General features: G+C 40.0%; 1 protein-coding gene across 3 annotated transcripts in view; it reads right to left on the reverse strand.

Annotated features, from left to right (window-relative positions):
- The window catches only part of SMOC2 (SPARC related modular calcium binding 2), a 149,604-nt gene that overhangs the window by 41,469 nt on the left and 85,897 nt on the right, over positions 1 to 22,238 (reverse strand). For all 3 annotated transcript variants that reach the window (XM_075043346.1, XM_075043347.1, XM_075043348.1), the window contains exon 8: positions 5,660 to 5,846. In XM_075043346.1, coding sequence (XP_074899447.1) covers positions 5,660 to 5,846 — 187 coding nt within the window. The remainder of the gene's footprint in view (positions 1 to 5,659; positions 5,847 to 22,238) is intronic.

The following is a 22,238-nucleotide window of genomic DNA, read 5'->3' on the forward strand; positions in this document are numbered from 1 at the left end:
ATTCTAAATAAACAACATGCAAAAGACTAAGCTGTTCTGGCAACAGCTTCCCAGATCTGTCTATCCCGTCACTGTTGTCCCCTAGTGATTTGATCCAGATTTGCAGAACAGAGATTCCAGGATGCTATGCATCCTTCTTGCTACCAGGAATACTAATGCTATCAGTTCCTGCAGTAGAGTTTTAACAGCTACTCTTCCAGTTTGTATTTTGCAGTGGAAAGCTGGAAGATAGCACACACCATTTTGCATTAGCCTCTGGTTCTTTAAACTAGGGAAGAGTCACATGTTCATTCTTCCCATTCTATAAGAAAGAATTACAAAAAGACAACTGCATATTCATCATCATATTCTGATCCCCCTTTACTCCCCTCTGCCAGGGAAAAAAATTTAATTTCATCAATATAGAAAAAAAGAAAAAAAAAACCAAGAAATAATTCATGGGATTCCAGCCCAGCTAAATCTTTCTCAGAAATGAGGTCTAGACATTCCTCTTAAACTCCAGGCAGTAATCCCACCTGCTTGTTTACCAGGACTGTAGATTCCTAAATACACCAGTCATTCTTTATTTAGTATGAAACTCCTAAAACTGAGTACTCTACTTACCCATCTGTGCTCAGAAATGTCCTCTCCAGGGATATTACTAAATATTACTTCCTCAGAGCTTCACTGAGAACTGCCCTTGAGTCCAGCAAAGCCAAACAAATTAGAAATGGCCAAAGCCACAGCAATTGGTCTTCTGAGTATCAGTCAACAGACAGAGCACTCAGCGAACAAAAGGAAGATTTGTGTCTGAACCATACGCATGAAATGATTGAATTCAATTTGCCAGACTTCCAACTCTGGAGACATACAGCACAGTGAAAGACCTCCCTGCCACCTCTTCTCCCACAGCTGAGTGACTGTGTAGTTGCCAAGCACAAGAGGCCAGCAGACCAAACAGGAAAAAAAGAAGATCAAGACTGATTCTAGATCCATAGATGATTCATCAAGGGGTTGAGAAGAATTAGAATTCCAGTCTATATGACAGTAGAAGCCAAAATCACACCCATTGCATGCACACTATACATATGAATAGAAAAGTGAGTTGGTTGACTTTCAAGGATCACCACCTCCATTTTCATAAATTTCAATGTGCCAGATGAACAAGGAGTACCTAGCAAAATTCGGACTTAAAAAGGAAGCATACAAAGGGTGGAAACAGGGTCAGGTGATACAGGGGGAATATACAAACACTGTCCAAGTGTGCAGGGATGGGGTTAGGAAAGCCAAAGCCCCCTGGAGCTAAATCTCATAGAGGGCATGAAGGGCAACAAGAAGAACTTCTTATGCACCTATCAGCAGCAAAAAGAAGACTAGGTAAAATGTTGGCCTGCTGCTGGGTGGGACAGGGGACCTTGTGACAAAGGACTTAGAGAAGGCAGAAGTACTCAATGCCACCTTCTCCTTGGTCTTTCCTTGTAAGAACAGTCTTCAGGAACCCCAGGTCCCTGAGACTGGTAGTAAAGTCTAGAGCAAGGAAGACTTACCCTCGGTGGAGAAGGATCAAGTCAGGTATTGTTTGAACAAACTGAACATGGAGAAATCCATGGGACCTGATGGAATGCACCGACAAGTGCTGAGGGAGCTGGCTGATGTCATTGTGAGGCCACTCTCAACTATATTTGGAAGGTTGTAGTGACTGGGGATGGTTCCTGGGGACTGGAAGAAATCAAATGTCACTTCTGTCTTGAAGAAGGGCAAGGAGGAGCTGAATAACATGCCAGTCAGCCTTACCTCAATTCCTGGGAAGGTGATGAAAGCAAATCCTCCTAGAAGCTATTTCAAAACATATGAAGGACAAGAAGGTGATTGAGAGTAGTCAGTGTGGATTTATGAAGAGGAAATCATGCTTGGCCAACCCTGCAGCCTCTTCAGATGAAGAGAGAAGAGCAGATGTTGTTTATCTTAATTTTAGCAGGGCTTTTGACACTGTCTCTGATTACATTCTCATAGACAAACTGATGAAGTATGTGCTAGATAAACTAACAGTGAGGTGTGTTGAAAACTGGCTGAACTGCCAGTCTCAGAGTTAGGATCAGCAGCAGAAATTTCAGCTGGAAGCCAGTCACCAGTGGAGTGCCCCAGAGTTCAATACCAGAGCCAATATTGTTTAACCTCTTCATTAATGACCAGGATGCCGGGACAGAGAACAACTTTAGCAAGTTTGCATATGATACAAAATTGGGAGGAGTGGCTGATACACCAGGGGCTTGTGCTGCCACTCGCAGGGACATCAACAAGCTAGAGAAATGGGCTGGAAGGAATCTCATGAAGTTCAAAAAAAGGCAAATGCAAAATTCTTGCACCTGGGGAAGATTAACCAGCACAGGATAGGGGCCAAACCAGCTGGAAAGCAACTTTGCGGCAAGGGCCTGGGATTTCTGATGGACGCCGAGTATGAGGCAACAATGTGCCCTTGAAGCAAAGAAGACCAACAGCCTCCAGAGCTGCATTAGGAAGAGTATTGCGAGCAGGTCGAGGGAGGTGATCCTTCCCTTCTCATCTGTGCTGGCAAGACATATCTGGCATGCTGGATCCAGCTCTGGGCTCCCCAAACAAGATGGACATGGACATACTGGAGTGGGTCTAGCAAAGGGCCATGAATATGATTAAGGGACCGGAGCATTTGACATAATAAGGAAAGTGTGAGAGAACTGGGACTGTTCAGCCTGTGGAAGAAAAGGCTCAGGGGAGATCTTATTGGTGTCTATAAAAATCCAAAGGCGGGGAAATAACAAAAACTAAATCAGACTCTTCTCATGATGTCCAGTGACAGGAAAAGAGGCAATGGGCATAAAATGAAATAGACAAAATTTCATTTAAATGTAAGAAAAAACTTTTATTTTTTTAACTGTGATGGTGATCAAACACTAGAACAGGCTGCCCAGAGAGGCTGCGAACTATCCATCCTTGGAGGTATTCAAAGCCCAACTGGACATGGTCCTGAGCAATCTACTCTAGCTGACCTTGCTCTGAGTAGAGGGGTTGGACTAGAGAATCTCCAGAGGTCCCTGCCAGTCTCAACTATTCTGTGATTCTATAATGATATTCATAAAGAACTACAAAAACATCAGCAGAAGCCCCACTGCTTGATGAGCACAAGAAGATGATTTGGACTCAAATTAGAGAATAGGAACTAAGACTCCATAAAATTATTTAAACTATAATTCAAAGAAGGATTAGCACTAAAAACAAGAAACAGTAACAGAAAAAGAGCAGAAAAGGGAGCCTCTGAAATCTCTAGAGGACATCTCTAGGTCTTCACACAATATGTGTACTGATCCTACAGTTTCAGGACCAAATTGGATTATTTTGGTTTTGACAGTTTATGGATCTCAACTTGCCAGAAACAGCAGATCAACAGCAACTTTAAGTCATGCTCACTTCAGCTGTTACTGTAATTGGCACAGTCTAGACTACAGTGTAAACAGCTATAAGTAAATTAGCACTTGAAGAATATGTGAAAAACACTCCCCAAGAATATAATACTTTACAGCAAGTAGCTTATAATGTTTTTTCATAAACCTTGTGCAAATGATAAAAAATTCTTTTTGCTTAAGCTTCAGAAGATTTATGTTTGCATCAAGATATCCATACTGCCCGTCAGCTTTATATGAGCTTCTATAGCATACTTACAAGGGCCAAACCTCAATAACCAGCCTAAATAACATCCTTTGGAATCTGATACTTGCCTTGCCTACATCTGCTCTATGTGGCTCACAACATTTTACCATATATCAGGCTCAGATGAGATGACTGAACTCCAAGCTTCTATTAATAACACACTAAAATGATATTTCCTCTCTATGGGTTCCCAAGCAGTTGTTCCATCAAAGCCAGTCACATGAAATAGTTGAGGAGGTTGCTGGAAAAATAACTGAACATTTCTGAGGTTGGATGTGGTTTCTGTATAGACCATCTTACTTGGTTCTTCTATATTCAGGCTAAGGAGTGTGAGGTTTCCTCTGGGCTTATTCATTACCTGCTCCAAGCCTTGGCTTCCCAGCACAAAATGGAAGTAAAAAAGAGGACTAGGGAAGCAAACTGCCTGTGACATTGCAGTGAAGGAGTCTGTGACCATCTGGCCTTAACTTTTGATGTCTCTTAGAAATATTTCATTTCATAGTGGAAAAAACCTATATGACAGTCAGTCTCACCTCTGCGAGAACTCTGTTTCCTGGCAAGATCATGGAGCAGATCCTCCTGGAAATTGTGCTAGGGCACATGGAAAATACGGAGGTGATTGGTGACAGCCAACATGGCTTCACTAAGGGCAAATCATGCCTGACAAATTTGGTGGCCTTCTATGACGGGGTTACAGCATTGATGGATAAGGGAAAAGCAAGTGATGTCATCTACTTGGATTTGTGCAAAGCATTTGACACTGTCCCACACGACATTCATGTCTCTAAATTGGAGAGACATGGATTTGATGGATGGACCAGTTGATGGATAAGGAATTGGCTGGATGGTCACACTGAAAGATCAATGTGGGATCAATGGCTCACCGTCCAAGTGGAGAGCAGCAACAAGTCGCATTCCTCAGGTGTCGGTATTAGGACCGGCGCTGTTTAACATCTTTGTCAGCAACATGGACAGTGGAATTGAGCGCATCCTCAGCAAGTTTGCCAATGACACCAAGCTGTGTGGTGCGGCTGATGCGCTGGAGGGAAGGGATGTCATCCAGAGGGACCTTGACAGGTTTAAGAGATGGGCCAGTGCGAACCTCATGAAGTTCAACAAGACCAAGTGCAAGGCCCTGCACACAGGTTGGGGCAATCCCAAGCACAAATACAGGCTGGGCAGACAATGGATTGAGAGAAGCCCTGAGGAGGAGGACTTGGGGGTGTTGGTTGATGAGAAGCTCAACATGACCTGGCAATGTGTGTTTGCAGCCCAGAAAGCCAACCGTACCCTGGGCTGCATCAAAAGAAGCACAACCAGCAGGTTGAGGGAGGGGATTCTCCCCCTCTACTCCACTCTCATAAGACCCCACCTGCAGTACTGCATCCAGCTCTGGGGCCCCTGACACAAAAAGCACATGGACCTGTTGGAGCGAGTCCAGAGGAGGGCCATGAAGATGATCAGGGGCTGGAGCACCTCTCCTATGAGGACAGGCTGAGAGAGTTGGGGTTGTTCAGCCTGGAGAAGAGAAAGCTCCAGGCAGACCTTAGAGCAGCCTTCCAGTACCTAAAGGGGGCCTACAAAAAAGCCAGAGGGGGACTTTTTACAAGGGCATGTAGTGATAGGACAAGGGGTAACGGTTTTAAACTGAAAGAGGGTAGATTTAAATTAGATGTAAGGGAAAAGTTCTTCCCTGTGAAGGTGGTGAGACACTGGAGCAGGTTGCCCAGAGAGGCTGTGGCTTCCCCATCCCTGGAAGTGTTCAAGGCCAGGCTGGATGGGATTTTGAGCAACCTCGTCTAGTGGAAGGTGTCCCTGCCCATGGCAGGGAGGTTGGAACTAGATGATGTTTAATGTCCCTTCCAACCCAAACAATTCTATGATTCTTTGGATCTATGATGTAATTCCACCAGCAATAGAAATCTACATGCTAGTACATGCACACTAAGGCATCTTCTCTATACAATTTTTGAGCACTGAATATGTATTGCCTTACCTGGTTGATGTACCAGGGATGGGACGTCCCGTATCCACCAGAACACACCAGCAGTAGCCTGTGGAAGGATGGCACTGCACTGGTTTGTAGAGGCCACCCTGAGCACACTCTGGAATGAACACATTGTCTTTCTGGGGCTGTTTAGCTTCCTCCAGGGCTGACTGAAGTTCTTGATCACATGATGATGCTTTTGGAAGGAAAAGAAAGAAAAAATACTCAAGAAGCTATATGGAAAGGGCCTACCAGATTTATCAAACAGTTTTTACATCTTTCTTTGATTGCATATAAGGATTGTATTTGAAGAGGTTTGCTAGAGCTCAAATACCAGCTACATTGGTTCATGCTGTATACTGCTAGGAACTTTAGTTTCCTTTTCGTGCAGCTACTTCATAATGTGGTCCTAATAATATCTTGACACCCCCCCCCCGCCTTTCCTATACTAGATATAATCTATGGATAACCAAATACTTTCTCTGCCACCTTAAAAAAATCCTTACTGACTCCACAGCCCCTAAACTACTGATTCTTTTCAGAGGGAACAGTAAAAATCCAACTTCTTAGGATTTCTTATATGCGTTATTAATCTAGATATTCATTTAGATGTTTATATTCTGCTCTTCCTTTCCAGCTTTGGAACAACCTCTTGATACAGTGAAAATTCTTCCACCTTCTTTTCTGGTGATTTTGGTAATGGTGATGTACCATTTGCTCTGGAGACTAAAGACCCACAAGAAAAAGTAATATATTTTTACCTCTGCATTAAAAATACGTCCTAGATCTCTTCTGGATGTGAGAAAAGCTTACATGTCTACACATTCCTAGCCTTTACGTGAAACTATGAACCAGGGAGCAAAGAGCAGAAACCCCAGGGCCTGAGAATGCCAGTCAGTCCACACCAATCAGTAGAAAACCACCTCTGCTGAGGATTTTTGATCACGACTAAACTGGTATATGTGGCACTGCAGAGATAATAAATGAGATAATTTGCTCAAGCCATTGTTTCTCCAGAAACTTTAAAGTCAGTCTCTTATCATGTGAAATTTAGATGGTAAATAAAACAGGTTCTGTGTAATTCCCAAAATAATCCAGTGAACAAAAATTAAAATTTGAAAACAGGAATGTTAAGCACTCTACAAACACACAAATTACTGATAGTAAAATTTCAAGTTTCTAGAATTTCAATCAATAAAAGATTCTCTTCAGTTAAAGAAAAGTCATTTTAATGTTACAAAAAAAAATCTATGGGTAATATTTGCTCTTCTTTCAAGTCAGTTAAAGACTGGTGACACACTTATTCTCTGAATCTCTAGCAGGATTTACTTCTTGATTTTTCACAGTTCAACCCACAGCAAAACAAGTTGAATCCTGACTGGATTTTCTAGTCTGTGTAATGAGTTTCAGCTTCAGTCTAATCTCATTTGCTCTGAACCCACAGGGTTCAGAAAACGCTTTGCAAATTGTTGGCAAAAACTGACAGAAAGTGGCTAGTTATGTCCGGAATGCTACTGCTCCTTGCCAGCTTCTTGCAAATGCAGATAACCAAAATCAGTAAGACTTCTGTTGCAGGGGAAAAGGTGGCAGAAAGTTAAACACCTTCATACTTTAAATGGCACACAATTCCATCTATACAATGGCCTGGTTTCCAAAACAGTGTGTTTTGTTCCAGTCCATGCAAAAGGTTTAAAAAACAAGCATATCACTTGCTAACTTGATTACAAGGCACAAATGGAGTGTTTTTTCAGTTCTTTGGTTGTTGGTTTGGGGTTCTTTTGCCTCTTTTGTTTCATATGGTATTTGAGCAGGACAGCTAGATAAATTGATTGATTTTGCATGTTTTTGTCTTGGTCTACCCACTGGCATAATCAGATGTTGAATAGCTCTCAAAGCACCAGTGTTTAGATAATAAACTGTACTTAGAGAATCAGTGTAGTGAAGACAGAAAGGCTCCTTTAAAAAAGGGAAAGAGCTAATTATTTGCACGTTAAAACCTTCACAGAAATACCTATGGCTTCACAAATTAGAAATCCATCACCAACATCCTCTTAGAGCAGCCAAAATAAATCTTTCCCTCAGTGAATCTGGATTATGATGATTATCAAGTTACAAGGTATGGCAACCCTGGAAAACACATCACTTAGCTTAGTTGTTCACTTTTTATGTTTTGTATATAATCAAGCAAAAAGAGCAAACGGGGTGAAGCAGCTGCAGTGAGAGGGAGGAAATCATTACTCCTCTTTAAACTCCACTAAATTCTTTTCTCTTTCATACTGATAAACCTTGGGACCGTTCCATTAGCTACTGTGACCTTCTCTCGTTTTACATTCTTGTAACTAGCAACACAATCTGGCAGATGTGCAGGTATTATTATCTCTCGCAAACCCAGAGGAGCGATACATTTTCATGCTCTCAGCTTTGTTTAGAAAATACATTGGTGTGTAGAGACTGCATAGTCGGGTCATCCAGATAGACAAACTGTAACAGCACGGAGAGGGTGTGATGGAGAATTCCCAGTGCAGAAGCACATACAGACTGTTTCAGCTGTGAGCATAAGCTACACCACCTAATTTCTGGGAAGCTCTAGTTTCCACTGATTGAAACAACCAGCAAAGGACTGCCCTGCTGACTCAAAACCACTGGACTCGGGGACCAGCACAGTCACCTGCATCGTGATGGCTCAGGAGCTGGTGTTACAGACCTAGATAAATGGTCTTTACTCTCCTGATGGACTTGCTGAGGCAAGGTTTCCTACAAGCTGCTGCCCAAGCTAGAAATTTGTCTCTTTTGCACTAGGTCAGGTTTGTCCTCGTTCTTTTTCTGCCTTACATCTGGTTTTATGTCTCAGAGGTACAGAAAATCAGTATTATGGGAGAGATGTCAAAGGAGGGTTGCAAATGTGGCTTATGGCTTTAGGAGGGACAGTCAGAAGACTGGTGAAACTTAACATTGCAGGTGAGACTGGGACCAAACAGGACAGCCAGTGACAATAATCAAAGGAAGGTTTAAAGATAAAAAGGAGAGTTCTTAATGGCAGAAGTCTATGAAAAAATAGACAAAAAAGCAGGATTCACACCAAACACCAAGGTAGAAATCCTGTAACTGGGAGGACTCTAGTGATGAAGTCTGCCTTTGAGGCGCAGCATCAGCACAGGCATTCGAGACAAAAAAAACCATATAAAAAAGAAACTATGGTATTTTCAGGAAGGACTTTCCCCTTCCTAGAATCTTTAATTTCTTACTCTTTCCCTATGGATGGGAAATTGTAACAAGAAGAGGAATTTACCATTAGTCCTAAATTAGTTATCAGACAAAATGTAGATTATTTTCAACAAATTGGAAAAAATATAAATTAGTGTGGTGGACACTATGTCTGTCAGTTCTATATGTGTCAAATGACTGAGCCTTATCACAAAACTGCTGAACTCAGTTCATTCATTTTATTCACCAAAAGTGCAGTATAGTTTATTATTTTCCTCTGTTACACAATGGCTAAAGAGCTTCACGTCAGCTATCAGGCAATCTGCTTAGTGACTGCCCAAGACAGTAATTTCTGCAGAGTCCAATACTTTTGTACACTTTTGACATGACCATTTGTGCCACCATTACTACTTCCCTGCTTGTTTTGCCCACTAGAGCACTGTTCCTACCTAAAGGAAGGAAAACTGCTCTAAAGTGCTTACCTATAATCCTGCCTGCTTTTCCCAGAACCAGAATATTAGTCCTCTGTGTAATTTCCTCTCTGAGGGAACCGTTCATTCCCGTTCAAACTTTTCTTTCAATTATTTACAACAGAAGTACTGGACTGATGCAATTGTAGCCCTGTGATGACTAAGAGCTCTTATCACAGAGCTACCATACTGCTGCAAATAATTGCCTTTGTAATGTCAGAAGAGTCATGGTCAACAAACATTCATTTGCCAGGAGAAGCAGTGATAAATGTCATTAACTTAGAAAATGCTTGACAGTTTGTCCAAACAATCTGACAACAACTATGATCTGGAACCATAACAGATGGATACCAGAAGTTCATAAAGCGAACAGTACAGAAAAAGATCTATGCCACAATAAAAGTAGGATAAATACCTTAATCATTAAAATGTGTCAAACTTTCTATGGAATGTGTTACTACAATAACATTCCTTCTGGCAAGAGAAAAGCACTGACACTCCAGCTTCTTCTTTTCAGTCAATATGCTTATACTGTTGTTATTTCACTTAGTTCCTTCAGTTTTGTCTTGCTGGAAAAAAAGGGATGCTTTTCCAAGCATCTTAGTTCAATAAAATAGTTAGAAATAGCTGAAAAAATCCTTTCCACATAGTCTACCATGTTAGCCAGCCACACTGTAGTTCAGTTTGGAACCTTAATTTCAGGGTGATAAACCTTCCTGCATTTTCTACCCAAAGCTATATTTTATTCCAGGTTCATAAGCATTAGTGATTCAACACACAAATTTCAATCATGTAAGGAAATACACATTTTTACCCAGTTTTACACCAAGAGCCTTTGTACGACTCAATGACCATCTACTTACTCTGAAAAATGAATTTTTGAATGATGAAGTAAAACCACTAAGAATGAGTTTAAAAACCTGCTTTAAATGTAATGTCTGTTGCTCTTCCCATGTCATATGGCTATTCCATTTCGTCCCTTTTTACTTTGAATGTTAGTTACTAAATGTACTTTTCCTGTTCTTGTTCAAGACGCCTTCATAGTCCATTGCAAACAACCAGCTGAAATGCTGCATCTTGTCTCAGTGAGAAAGATACTCCAGCTAATGACAAACTCTGTGGATAAGCTTCATGTTTTGTATAAAATCTTCAGTCAATTCTTGTTGCCAATTATCCCTAAGAAAACAGTCTGGATTTCAGTGAATCAGGTTAACTTACATGAACAGAAAAATTCCTCAATAGTAGTAGGGTATAACACTGTAAATCCTTATTTATGAAAGACTCTGTTTATTCGTCTCTGATGGGTTACATAAACTGTTAATTAATGTTTACTAGGGGATGTCCTAGAGGTGAAAAGAGGTGGCTTTTCTGGAAGAGGCATCCTGAACAAACTATGTAACTGTGCATTTGTCTGTAGCACATTTAAAACACCGAGCACCATATTATGTAAGTTATGATAACCATCTTGTTAGTCTTGTAACAAGAGATGTTTTAGCCTCTTGTTTCAGAAATTCTAGCAGTTGTTGTGCTATGTCTTATCACAGCTTCTCCCAACATGTGGAATTCCATGATTACAAATAATTCTGATTTTTTTGTTGTTTAAATGTAAGTCACTCTAGTTATGTCTAAATTTCACTGTGTTCTGCAGAAACAAGTTGCTAAATCTGCAGAAAATTACAAAGGCGTCTGTATGCTACTTTAACATTTCCTGCCACTATACAAACATTTCCTTCCAATTTCCTTAACCCCACAATGTGTATATGACAAACAGAACCCATTCCAAGAAATTCTGTTTTCTGTTGGTTCCTTCTCCCTCCTTTTCTTATTACCATAATGGGCCATGAAAAGACAATTTAGCAGCCTAGTTTCCAGGGTAAAGGGATCTTTTATTAGGGCTTGAAACTCAATGTCCTCTATAGAAAGCAGGTAACAAGAAACTTGTGAACAAAAATACTCTGAAAAGTGATACACGAGCTCTGGAGGAGCACAGTGTAAGATTAGAGACAGTTAATATTGCAGTTATCCAATGTTTCTGAGAGGATACACAGACAGAACATATTCATGTCCAAATTTCAGTATACAGAGACTTAAATTGTATGACATTTTCTGCTAATCAAAATGTTATGCAAATCACCTCTCTGTCCTAGTTAATTAAGCCTAATGTAGGCACCCCTTCAGAACACTTCAAATCCTGATTTACACAAGTTTTGTGCTAGTTTATTTCAAAACCATAATAATTGCAATGCATAAATAGTCATCCTATTGACACCCATGCAAACTTCCAACAAATTCACATCTCATGGGGATAAGAATCTGATCCATTTGCTTAGGATGAACCCTCCTTGAACCAGTGAAGTTAATAGGCCCCAAGGAAACTGATTACAATGTGGTTTTGTATTTTCAACTAGTTTCCATAGTCTTCAAATTTCATTGAATGGATTTCCACTTACACTACACCAAATTGTATTTCAACGTATGACCAAAATGTTCACTTTAGAAAGGCACTGGTAGATGGGATAATTTCTATTCAAGCTATGCTCTCCTACAGAGGAATTTACGTTGACTGGATGGTAAAATGATCCATTACAGCAGTGGCCCTGTTATTCCTAACTCCAGCAAACATGCATCTTCAAGGTAAACTAGGAGGTTCTTTACCTGTCACTGACCAGTTTCATCACCCAGAATCCATCATGTCTGTTCCCGCTATAAACACAGCTAATACAAATGACAAAAATTCTCTAAATTATTGCATTCTAGTGAAGGAGAGGTGTAACTCCATGGCTTCGTATTCTTTCAGGGTTTCCAGCTTTTGTTTAGACCTTCTCTAGCATGACAGATTCCTTCTCTGAAGAGGTAGATGAACTGGTACAACGTGGTTTAAGATGCCAACTTCACACCCTTTATGCACACAAAGTTATTTCCTCATCCCTCATGGCTAGGGTACGGGCATCTCACACCAATCTTTATTAAGAAGACTTGTTCTTACAAGAATTTGTCTACCTGCCCTCTCTTGATGGTTTCACATAAACTCGACTAACAGAAATCAAGTGCAACTCAGTGCTGCAAAAAAATGCAGGAATTAATTTGCTCATGGTACTAGCTTCTTATAAAGACTATTCACTAGCCTAAATCAAAGAAAGAGTATTTATGTGGCCCAACCTTCCCCCAGTAGAAATCCATGGAAAAATACCCACTAAATTCAATGGACAATATATCAGGCCTCAGCTGAATATATTCACATGCATGTATGTTTCCAGTTAAGCCTAATATTTGCTCATGGACCAAGTACTGATTGTAAGGAATAGGTAACATTAATAAATACTCAACCTTAGTCCCGACATCTAGATGGCAACCAAAACCTAAGACTAAATTACAGTATTAATACTCATCTGGAGCCACATGTTTTGATTTACATTAGGTTCAGATACACATCAGCATGAGGGTTCTCAAGGCCTGGAGAAAGCTGGCAACATTCCTACCCATATTTTTTCTTGTTTGTGAAAACTTGTGGGAACCAAATATTTCAGGTCCCATGTGTGCATTTGCAGAGTGCTCCCAGTGTACAGCTGATCACTATTTTGCACTTTTGGAGCTTGGGTAGATGATTGTGGCTAAACACAAAGCTCATGGCTTCAACACAGCCCTAAAGATTAATTTATTTACTTTACTCCACTGAACAAAGCAGGATAAATCACAGACAGATGCTCTCATTTATCTATGTGGTTTCGTATACAAAGACACTGCAATACACAAGGAGGATCATCTGGAAATGCACTGAGCCCATCAAAACAAAGATCCAAAACACAGAGACCACCAGCTCCCATTTAGCTTTAACTGAAAAGAACATGATCACAGCCAATCTAATCTACCTGTACACACCAGGATTTTCTCAACTTGTACCCTGGGTTTGAGTAGCCAAGTAGCACTATGTCAAATCAAGATTTCTGCAATACACAAATTGTGGTTCTACCAATAGGTGAAAGTTTAGGGGCCCATAAGACAAAGATCTCAGATGAAAATAGGATTATTTGCTCTTTAACCAAAATCCAAACCCACTTGTCTTCTGGAATTTTTGAAAGAGTTTCTGGTTTAGGGAAGGTTTTGCACATAGCTCTGCAATTCTTTATTTTTCTTAGAATTTGAAATACTAGGAGTACTGTGAGAAAGACTGTAACCACAATACTGTAAAAGAAAAAGAACTGTTTTGCCACAAAAGCCTGCTATTTTAGCATTTTGTTTGTTTGTTTCTTTGTTTGCTTGTTTGTTTGTTTAATTTTTAACCCAAATTCTTGGTTAAAGAGATGAGAAATATTATGTAAGTATTCAATTTTCTTCTCTCACAGAATTATAACTAAATTACTCAGTCATTTATAATCCTTTTTCTCCTTCACTGAGTTCTCACACTGCCATTGTACAGATTATAAGGGGTCAAACTAGCTACCTGTTTTTCAACAAAATGTAATTCCACATTTTGCCATTCTCATTTAGATTGAATAAGAGTAGTGTGAGATCTGTACATTGACTTGATGAAAACTCACAGAGAAGCCAGTCTTCATTTACAAGCGTGACAGAATCTGGCTTTAAATGTTTAAGTATTAGCATTTACTCCTGCTGTAGATAAAGGTCAGAGAAACATGAAGTTAGTATACATTAGATTATAAACCTGAGTTATTTCAAAGATGCATATTGCATTAGAGCCAAAATGTATATCCTGAACATCTTGAGTCAAACATTTATTATACCATTTATGACATATGAGAGAGCAGTGAACCAAGAGCAGCACATTTTTGTTAAATCTTTAACAGCAGTGTGTGAAAGTGATAGCGAGCCTTTGCAAAGTGGATTGCATAGCCAGACTTGATCCAAGGGCTGTTTACACCCTACCCTCTACAATGGATCTTTGAATGGAACCTTAACACAAATCAAAAATCCCTTTAAGCCAGCTGGTCAATTACATGGCATCAGGCTTCACAAGGAGAGTGAAAAATCTTCCGGTCTTCTGAGGAGATGAGGTCCCTCATCCCCTTTTGCTCAATGAGTTGAGGACATTCACTCAATTACAAAGCTGGAGAGAGGATGGATTATCATCTCCAGGTGCTCTTGCTTGACGTTGTTAACTTGGCTCCCCTAAAATGAGAGAGGGTACTGCACAAAAGACTGCCCCATCCTGCAAGGATACATCTGAAAGCAGTTATTTGCCAAATGGGATGAAAACTGGTTTTCCTACATAAGAGGAACATCGGTTCCTATTATTGCTGGTTATGGCTGCCTCACCCTGCCAAAGCAGAGCAGCACCATAGTGTTCAAATTGGAAAACCAACCAAACAAAAAAGCCACCACCCAAAATTACAGCAAATGAAAATCACTGACTTTTCCCAAACACAGTGGCTAGCTGGACAGTTTGCTATAGCAATCTAAAGGCTCATTCATTAAACAAAATTGCGCAAAACTACCATTCTTGCTTTATGAGTATATTGACCAGCAAATGTTAGTTTTCTGCCAGTGGAAAAATCTCTCATTTTTAAAGAAATATTTGAAGTGAAAATAAAGCTGGTTCACTTTTTCCACAGAGCTGTGAAAATGAAAGTCTTTGCCAGGTGAGCTGAGGGTAAGTATTTGTTTGAATAGCTCTACTAAAAATTACAAAACAAAATGTGCAAAATGGGGTGCCTAAGTTCATGCTTTGGCACTTAAATACACCAGCCAGCTTACAGGAATGTGTATCAACCCAGTGCTTCCCTCCCCTCAGTGAAACAGGAGTTGTTTCTGTTCACCATTTGGGAAACTGAGGTACTCATATCAGTGCCTGTGTATGACTTTGGATCCTTGAACTTAGGCACCTGCGTAATTTTAATTTCAGAGGTGTACAGTGGCATCTCTGGCTGCAGTTTGTGCCATGTTCCTGCCATTGGTCCACATTGCTAACGCTGTTGACAGGGTGCAGTGTTTTCCAGCCTTATTGCTTAACTCCTGCCTGAGGTGGCTGTGCTCCACCTACACTTTGTTTTCTAAGTATCAACTCATTTCCAACCACCTTACAGACAGAACCTTGACTACTGTCGCAGAATCCAGCAGGAGCCAGGAGGACTTCTGGCTGTTTTATGGGAATGTGATCTGAGGTGCACAGTTAAAAAATACACAGATATATTCAAAAAAATAAGAGAGTATTATTTTGCATTTAGGTAGTGCTCCTTTACATGTCTCAGAGTATCTTACAAAATGGTTGATATAATATGCACCTCTATCTAGTTCACAGAAGACTGGATGGGCATTTCAGAATGTTAAGGATTTGGCCCTCTGACACTGAGCAGAAATACAGAGATTAAACAGGCTGTTGAAACAGTAATTCTCCTTTCTTTCTCAGTGTTTCACGGATTGTTACTTTGACAGCCACAATGCAAAAGTTTATGCTACCATCATTCCCACTGTCTCTTCTGTGCCTAAGCAGAACAATTCCACCTCCAGGGCTCTCAGATCTGTACCCTTCAAACCTACTTGATTTAGAAAATCCCAAGCTAATTAATGACAGATGAATCAATACCTGGTCACTTTTATACTGACTTGCTCTTCTTCATCTTGTCAAAGAGAAGGCAAGAAGCAGGTGCAAAAAGAGTGTGCATAATATTGCTCATGTCTCTAATTACAAGAACTGTGTTGTGCAATGAAAAGTCTTTTAACAGAGCAAGAAGCAAATTCTGTGAAGTGCTATCATCTGGTGAGTCACACTGCTCCCGGAACGCATTAACTCTAGTCCTCAGTATGAGATTCGACAAATAACATGAAGCCTGGTCAAAAGGTAACTGCACTGCTTTAACCCTGCACAAATCCAAAGGCTCATCTTAGATTAAATGCTGTACAGGTCTTTCCCCCCCAGTACATCACATCCAAACCACACTATTTATATAGCACGTAGGAAGTCAGTATTCATAACAGGAGAGGTACAGGATTCAGATAGAAGACCGTTTACTGATTTCAGCCAAGTTTTGTGTGCAGTAAAGAGGATGAGCCAAAGAAGAGTAAAAGCCAATAAGAATAGTCTAATACTATTTCTTTCAGCTCCAACAAGTTTTTAATATAGTTTTATGTAGCTCTTCCTTTTTTTTTTTTTTTCTTTTCTCATATGGCCATGGTTAAACAGCTCAGCTTGTGCTTTGGTTTCAAGAGCAAAGCCAAATCTTTGGCTTGGCTTTACCTTCAACCTTTGGAGAAAAACAAGGGCAATCTGAATTAAAAATAAAAATGCTAACTCCACCCCACTTTCATCTCTGTTTTCAAAAAGAATTATTTCTCTGAAGTGTAGATAATGCTAAATATGCTGTGAAAGGGAAATATCCTTATGCTTTTGAAGAATGAAAGACCCCCTATCATGCTGAAAATCCCAGGCCACAATTTCTATTCCTGTAAACTAGAACCATTCCACTGTACACAGTAGGGATCACCAACAGAAAAGTTGGTCCCTAGCTTATCCAGAACAATTTTAAAGGCTTCATAGACAACACATAGTAGCAAAGTCAAAGACTTTTTGAACCAGTAAAATTAGAGTTTTAAAGTGTGACTAATGATCTTTAATCCTTTACAACCCATGGTTACTTTAAGTGCTCAGAAGATTATTAGTTTTAAGTGTTTAACATACCACGCAAATGGCCTGTATCAATGGAATAAGCCTTGCATAAATACTTCCCCACAATCTGTTGTGTGTGAGAGTAAAGAACAGGTTTCAGAAAGTGTTAGTTTTCAAAGTGTTTGCTTAGCCTGCTTCCCACAAATATTTTCAACCCTTTCAGACCTGCTCCCATCCTGTCTGCCCACACACACATGCACACCTACCTCAGGCCTCATTTATTTTGAAGCTCTCTGCAACCAACAGAGAAAATCTAAAGGACTGGTTTTGGCAGAACTGTTCAAATAAAACAGATTCTAAATATTTAACTTTTCCAGATAATGAGCATCACAGGGAACAGCAATGTTGGCATTCAGTCACCTAATAAGGAAACATTTCTATTATCGCTTATGTGAAGACAGTTCTGTTATTCTTTCCACATATTATACATTGTATGCTTTGTTTGTTGTTTTGGTTTTCTTGTTTTTTAATTTGGGAAGATTAAAGATTGTTTGATGGCTTGAAAATAACACAAAAGAAAGCTCAGTGCACGATGCTCCCAGGAGGTTGTGAAGCTGTTGCAACCAGAGCTGTTGCTGATTAAATCTGTCTATTGTTTTAAAGCATTCTGGGCCAAACCAATCAACCACTAGCATAATTAATGAAGTCCACAAGGGCCTTTAGTGGGACTTGTTTTCATCAATCAGGAGGAACAAACACAGACTAAAGAGTGGAAAAGCCTGAGTATTTACAAACTTGCTTGCCTTGGGTCATGCTTGTGAATAATTGCAGTACAGTCCCGTAGCAAGTACCACTAAACACTAGATATCTTGCCTCGTACACATAGGCTCATTTAGATAAAGATAACGTGGAGGTGAAGAGACAGGCTTTCCCTTGCACCAAAGTCATGGGCATCCTCTTTTTGCTCACGTTCTACATATATTTTTATTGCAATCATGCAATGGCAGCTACAGTTTGCAGAAAGAAGGGAAGGAAACTTTGAAGTTGTCAATCAGTTGCAAGGAAAAAGAGTGAAAATCCAATGTCATGATTTACATGACAGAAACAAAGAAACCGACAAACAAAACAAAAGGCAGGAAGTCTAGATGCAAAATTGAAACCGAGAGAAAGGGTTTAGGTAGTGCCCTTTCATTTAGAGAAATGTAACTATTTCAACATTTTTCTCTTCATGTCCACCTCCTGTAGCATGTAAGTCTGTGAAGCTCCTTATTGTATTCAATAGTCCTGTACTAGACACCACCTCTCTGCTGAAAGTTTTGCTTCTGCTCGCATTGATCTGGTCAGACTGCAGCAGCCCTCCCAGCAGCAGAGCCAGGGTTCAAGCCCTGGAGTTCCTGGCTGGCTGCCCCCAATGTAAGCAACGAAACCACGCTGTCTCCCTGCACTAGCTGACGTCAGATGCTTTCGCATACAATACTTTGTAGGCTGCTTAAGTCTCCCCAGTGACATCCTGAGGAAGTAAAATTGGCACAGAATATAGGCCAAGACTCTGAGCACTGGTCATTCAGACTAACAGTGTTGATGTTAAGACACTCGCATTGGGTTTTATTTGAAAAATACAAATGAACTTCCACAAAAAACTTACAGCCTTGACTATGGAAACATTCTTCCTTAGAAAAGCAGTGGATTAATGCTGAAAATATACTCCACTAGCTTTAGCATCAAACACCTAGTTGCTCCCACAGTACCCTGCAGTAAGGATACCCCAACTGGACATGGTATCCCTGAAATGGTCTCTGAAATCCTACGTAGATAGGTAATAACACCTTTCCATGCTTACTCAATCCAGGAATCCAACTCTCTTTCCTATCCAACCTAACTGGTTGCTCCTAAGAACTCTCAGCTTGGTTTTGGAGTCACTGCATTTTCAGAATACAGCCTGCAAAATCATAGCATGATCTACAGCCTTTATTCCTTGATTATTCTCCTCAAAAGGCTTCCAGTTTATGCCTTTGGCCGCAATAGTCAAAAAGAGAATGTGGAAGAATAGAGAGAGGAGAAATCAGTGTTACAAGAAAAGCTTAAAACAGCAGCATTTGAGATTGAAGAATGATACCTAGGTAAAAATCAAGAAATAGGCAGTGAAGATCAGCTATTGACAGAAGAGAAAGCAGACTGCAGAGAAAGGACTGGAAACAGAACAGGGAATTCTGTGTGTGTAACCAACGCTGAAGATGATTAATTATGTCAGAGATAACAGAGACTGTGATAAAATTGCATAAGGCTCCAATAAAAGCAGGTATGAAAAAAGGTGAATTAAGCTTAAAGATAGCATTCTGACCCACAAACTTTCTTACTCAATTATACAGGGAACAAAAAGATCCAAAGCAAGGCTTTTTTCCTCTAGCCTTGCTGTGGACAGGATTGCTCCATATAAAAGTCACACGGGCTCATTTTGCCATTCTATTGAAAAGGTAACTGCACCATGACATCCTTGAGGCTAGCACTATGGTTTGTTATGTGACATTATATTCTCAGACATGCATGAAGATATTCATAAACACTCAATGCTTCTGAATACACACATGCTTCAATGTGCAGAACACATCACCTCATCTGGAGAGAATGAGGCTGTACAGAAAAGTAATAAAGAGAAAATACTTTGTCCACTCTTTCAGCTGGCAATACAACTGGAGTAGCTGAGCCCTTGTGCTGACAGCATATCCATTAAAGTCAAGAGGAATTCCAGCTATGCACTAGCAGCAGGATTGGGGTGGACTGTCCTATTATCACTGATCCAGCAGACTGATATACCACATACTAACTACTTTAAGAAATGAGTGTGCACTGTGTTTCCAAGAGAGGCAATAACACCATCATAAGTCCTGTACCGCTAATGTCCCCATTTAGAAGAAAAGTAAAAGAAAACTAAAAAAAAAACCTCCAGGCCTGATTGTCTTCTCTCCTCATAAGGCTTCCAAGGGCATTACCCTTCTAATGACAGTGGAGTCACTCCTGTTTACACCACTCCGAGTAAAATGAGGCTTCATGCCTGCTGAAACTAAACCACCTACTCTTACAGTCATTTGCTATTATTATATTGGACTGTTTAGTTAAAGGGGTGAACTACAGGATGTGTGACTACATTAGAAGTCACTGTTTCATACTTGGGATGTTGGCAGGGAAAGGGGGAGAAGTGACCTTTCAAACCACTGACATTTATACTGGTATTTTTGGCTTTGCTGCTTCTCTCTTGTATCAACTCAAAGAAACTAAAAATCATCTCAAATTGCTTTTTAAACCTGATTAGAAGCTGCAAGAACCCCAAAATTATAAGTCCCTTAAGCTAGGCGGGATGTAGCCTTTATTCAGTCAAACAGGAGAGCAATGAGAATAATGATACTCTCACTACCTTCAGGCAGCAAGGGCTATTGAGATTATGGCTTTAGCTACATGGTGGGAGTTTTGGGAAAGTCAGAGAGGAACCATCCAAGATCAGAAGTTACTTACACTTCTGCTCCCCAGTTCAATTAAGTAAGTAAACCAACAGAAAGGGTCCCTACCTTCTTGCCAGCCAGAATAACTAGGCACAGTGCTGTTGTGAAAGAAGGGTGAACTACACCATGACAGAGTGTGATGGTCATGAACCCCTGCAACTAATCACCTCCCCACCTCTGTTTTAACAGTGTCTGTGGGTGAATTTGCTACATGACAAGTAGACATAACCAGACAGGATCAACCCTTGTCAGCTCTTACATCAATGGGAGTTTGCCTCAACACAGACCTGAAAACTTGGCCTCATGACTGAGGGAGACACTCAACCCTTCCTACAATTTGAACCTGAACAGCTCATGCGATCCTGAACTATCTTCTACTTTCTTGCCAAAACTGTCTTAGCTTTTTGGGGCACGAGAGGTGTTAATTTGACTTTATACTCCTCTGCTTCCAGATCAAACACCAGCCAGTCTGTTGCCCTGATCTAACTGGGTGCACTGGAAAACAATTCAAGGGCATTAGAGGTCACCTACATTTGAGGAATTTATGTATTTATAACACATTCTAGTTTAACAAAAACTGCATCTAAGCAATCATCCAAATAGAGGACAATAAAAGTCCTTTCATTATGAGTTTTCTTTACCCACTGAAGGACAATAAAAGTGGTAAGTTTAAATAACATTAAGATCTCACTGGAAAAAAATGAAACAAGGTAACCAACTGTTTAAATGGTGATAATATAATTTTTTTCATAGCTTGTTATGACTATAATAGGGTTGGTTGAAAAATTTCATTGTGATTGTCTTTGGTGGAAAACCAGATCTTTAAATGAAAAGATGTTTTTCATTCAAAGTGTTTGTTTTTCATAAAAAATGTGATTTTTTTATGAGAACAAAACAAAAACAAAAACCCACAACAAGTTGTTTCTTTGTGTTGAACTGCCCAGAGAACCACAAAATCCAAGATGCCTACAAGTGTTCTGAGGTATCTCTGAGTTTTTAAAAAGGGGAGATTGTTATATCCTGCATGTATAGTCAGCCTAAGGACCCTGGCCCCTGAAAAAGAAGGGACTAATGAAATTTCAAAATTACAGCTCCCACAAGGCATTACTTTGACCAATCAATATTTTGAGTTTTGAGCCAAAACTATTCAGCTTTTTGAAGTTTTTGTTGTTGTTGTTTGAATTTTCATCTTGAAAATACAATTTTTAGCTGAAAATGCATACCTTTTCAAAAAAAAGTTCCCTAAGAAGTAATTTTTTTCCGTAGAAGGCTGCATTTTCAATCAGTTTGGTATATTAAGCTTTGCCCTCTCTTTTCCCTTGTGTTTTGTAATGCACCAAGAGAATTTAAGATCTGAAATTTAACTTACAGCCTTAATCTTATTTAAACATAGTTTTATTTGTGGTTGAATGCAGATACTTGGCCTGCCGTTCTTAAACTAAAACAGGTATTAAAAATAGCTTAATGAAAAACACTGGTCTGTCTCTTCAACCACTGCTTCTTCTCCAGTAACATAGAAATCTAGCACATTATGGCAACAATAGTTAATGTTATTTCTAGGCAGTGCAGAGTGCAGGGAAAACACAGTGTCTAGCATTTATCTGGAACAGTCTGCTATGAGAGAAGACAGAGCATGATGGACAGGGTGGAGTGAAGCAGAAAGCAAGCCAGTAATAATACAATACTTGGGGTATATACAGCATCTTGCAGATGAAAAGATCTCAAAGTGGTTTTGCGTACTTTAGCGATGTAATTTGGCTGGAAGAAGTTCCCTTGTGCCAATTATGACCCTTGGTGTGGCTTTTCATGGAAAGGAAAGGAGACTACACCAGTCCCAAACAGAAAAGCCAGTGTGT

This window comes from Buteo buteo, chromosome 12 (genome assembly GCF_964188355.1).
Source record: "Buteo buteo chromosome 12, bButBut1.hap1.1, whole genome shotgun sequence".
Classification (NCBI taxonomy): Eukaryota; Metazoa; Chordata; class Aves; order Accipitriformes; family Accipitridae; genus Buteo; species Buteo buteo.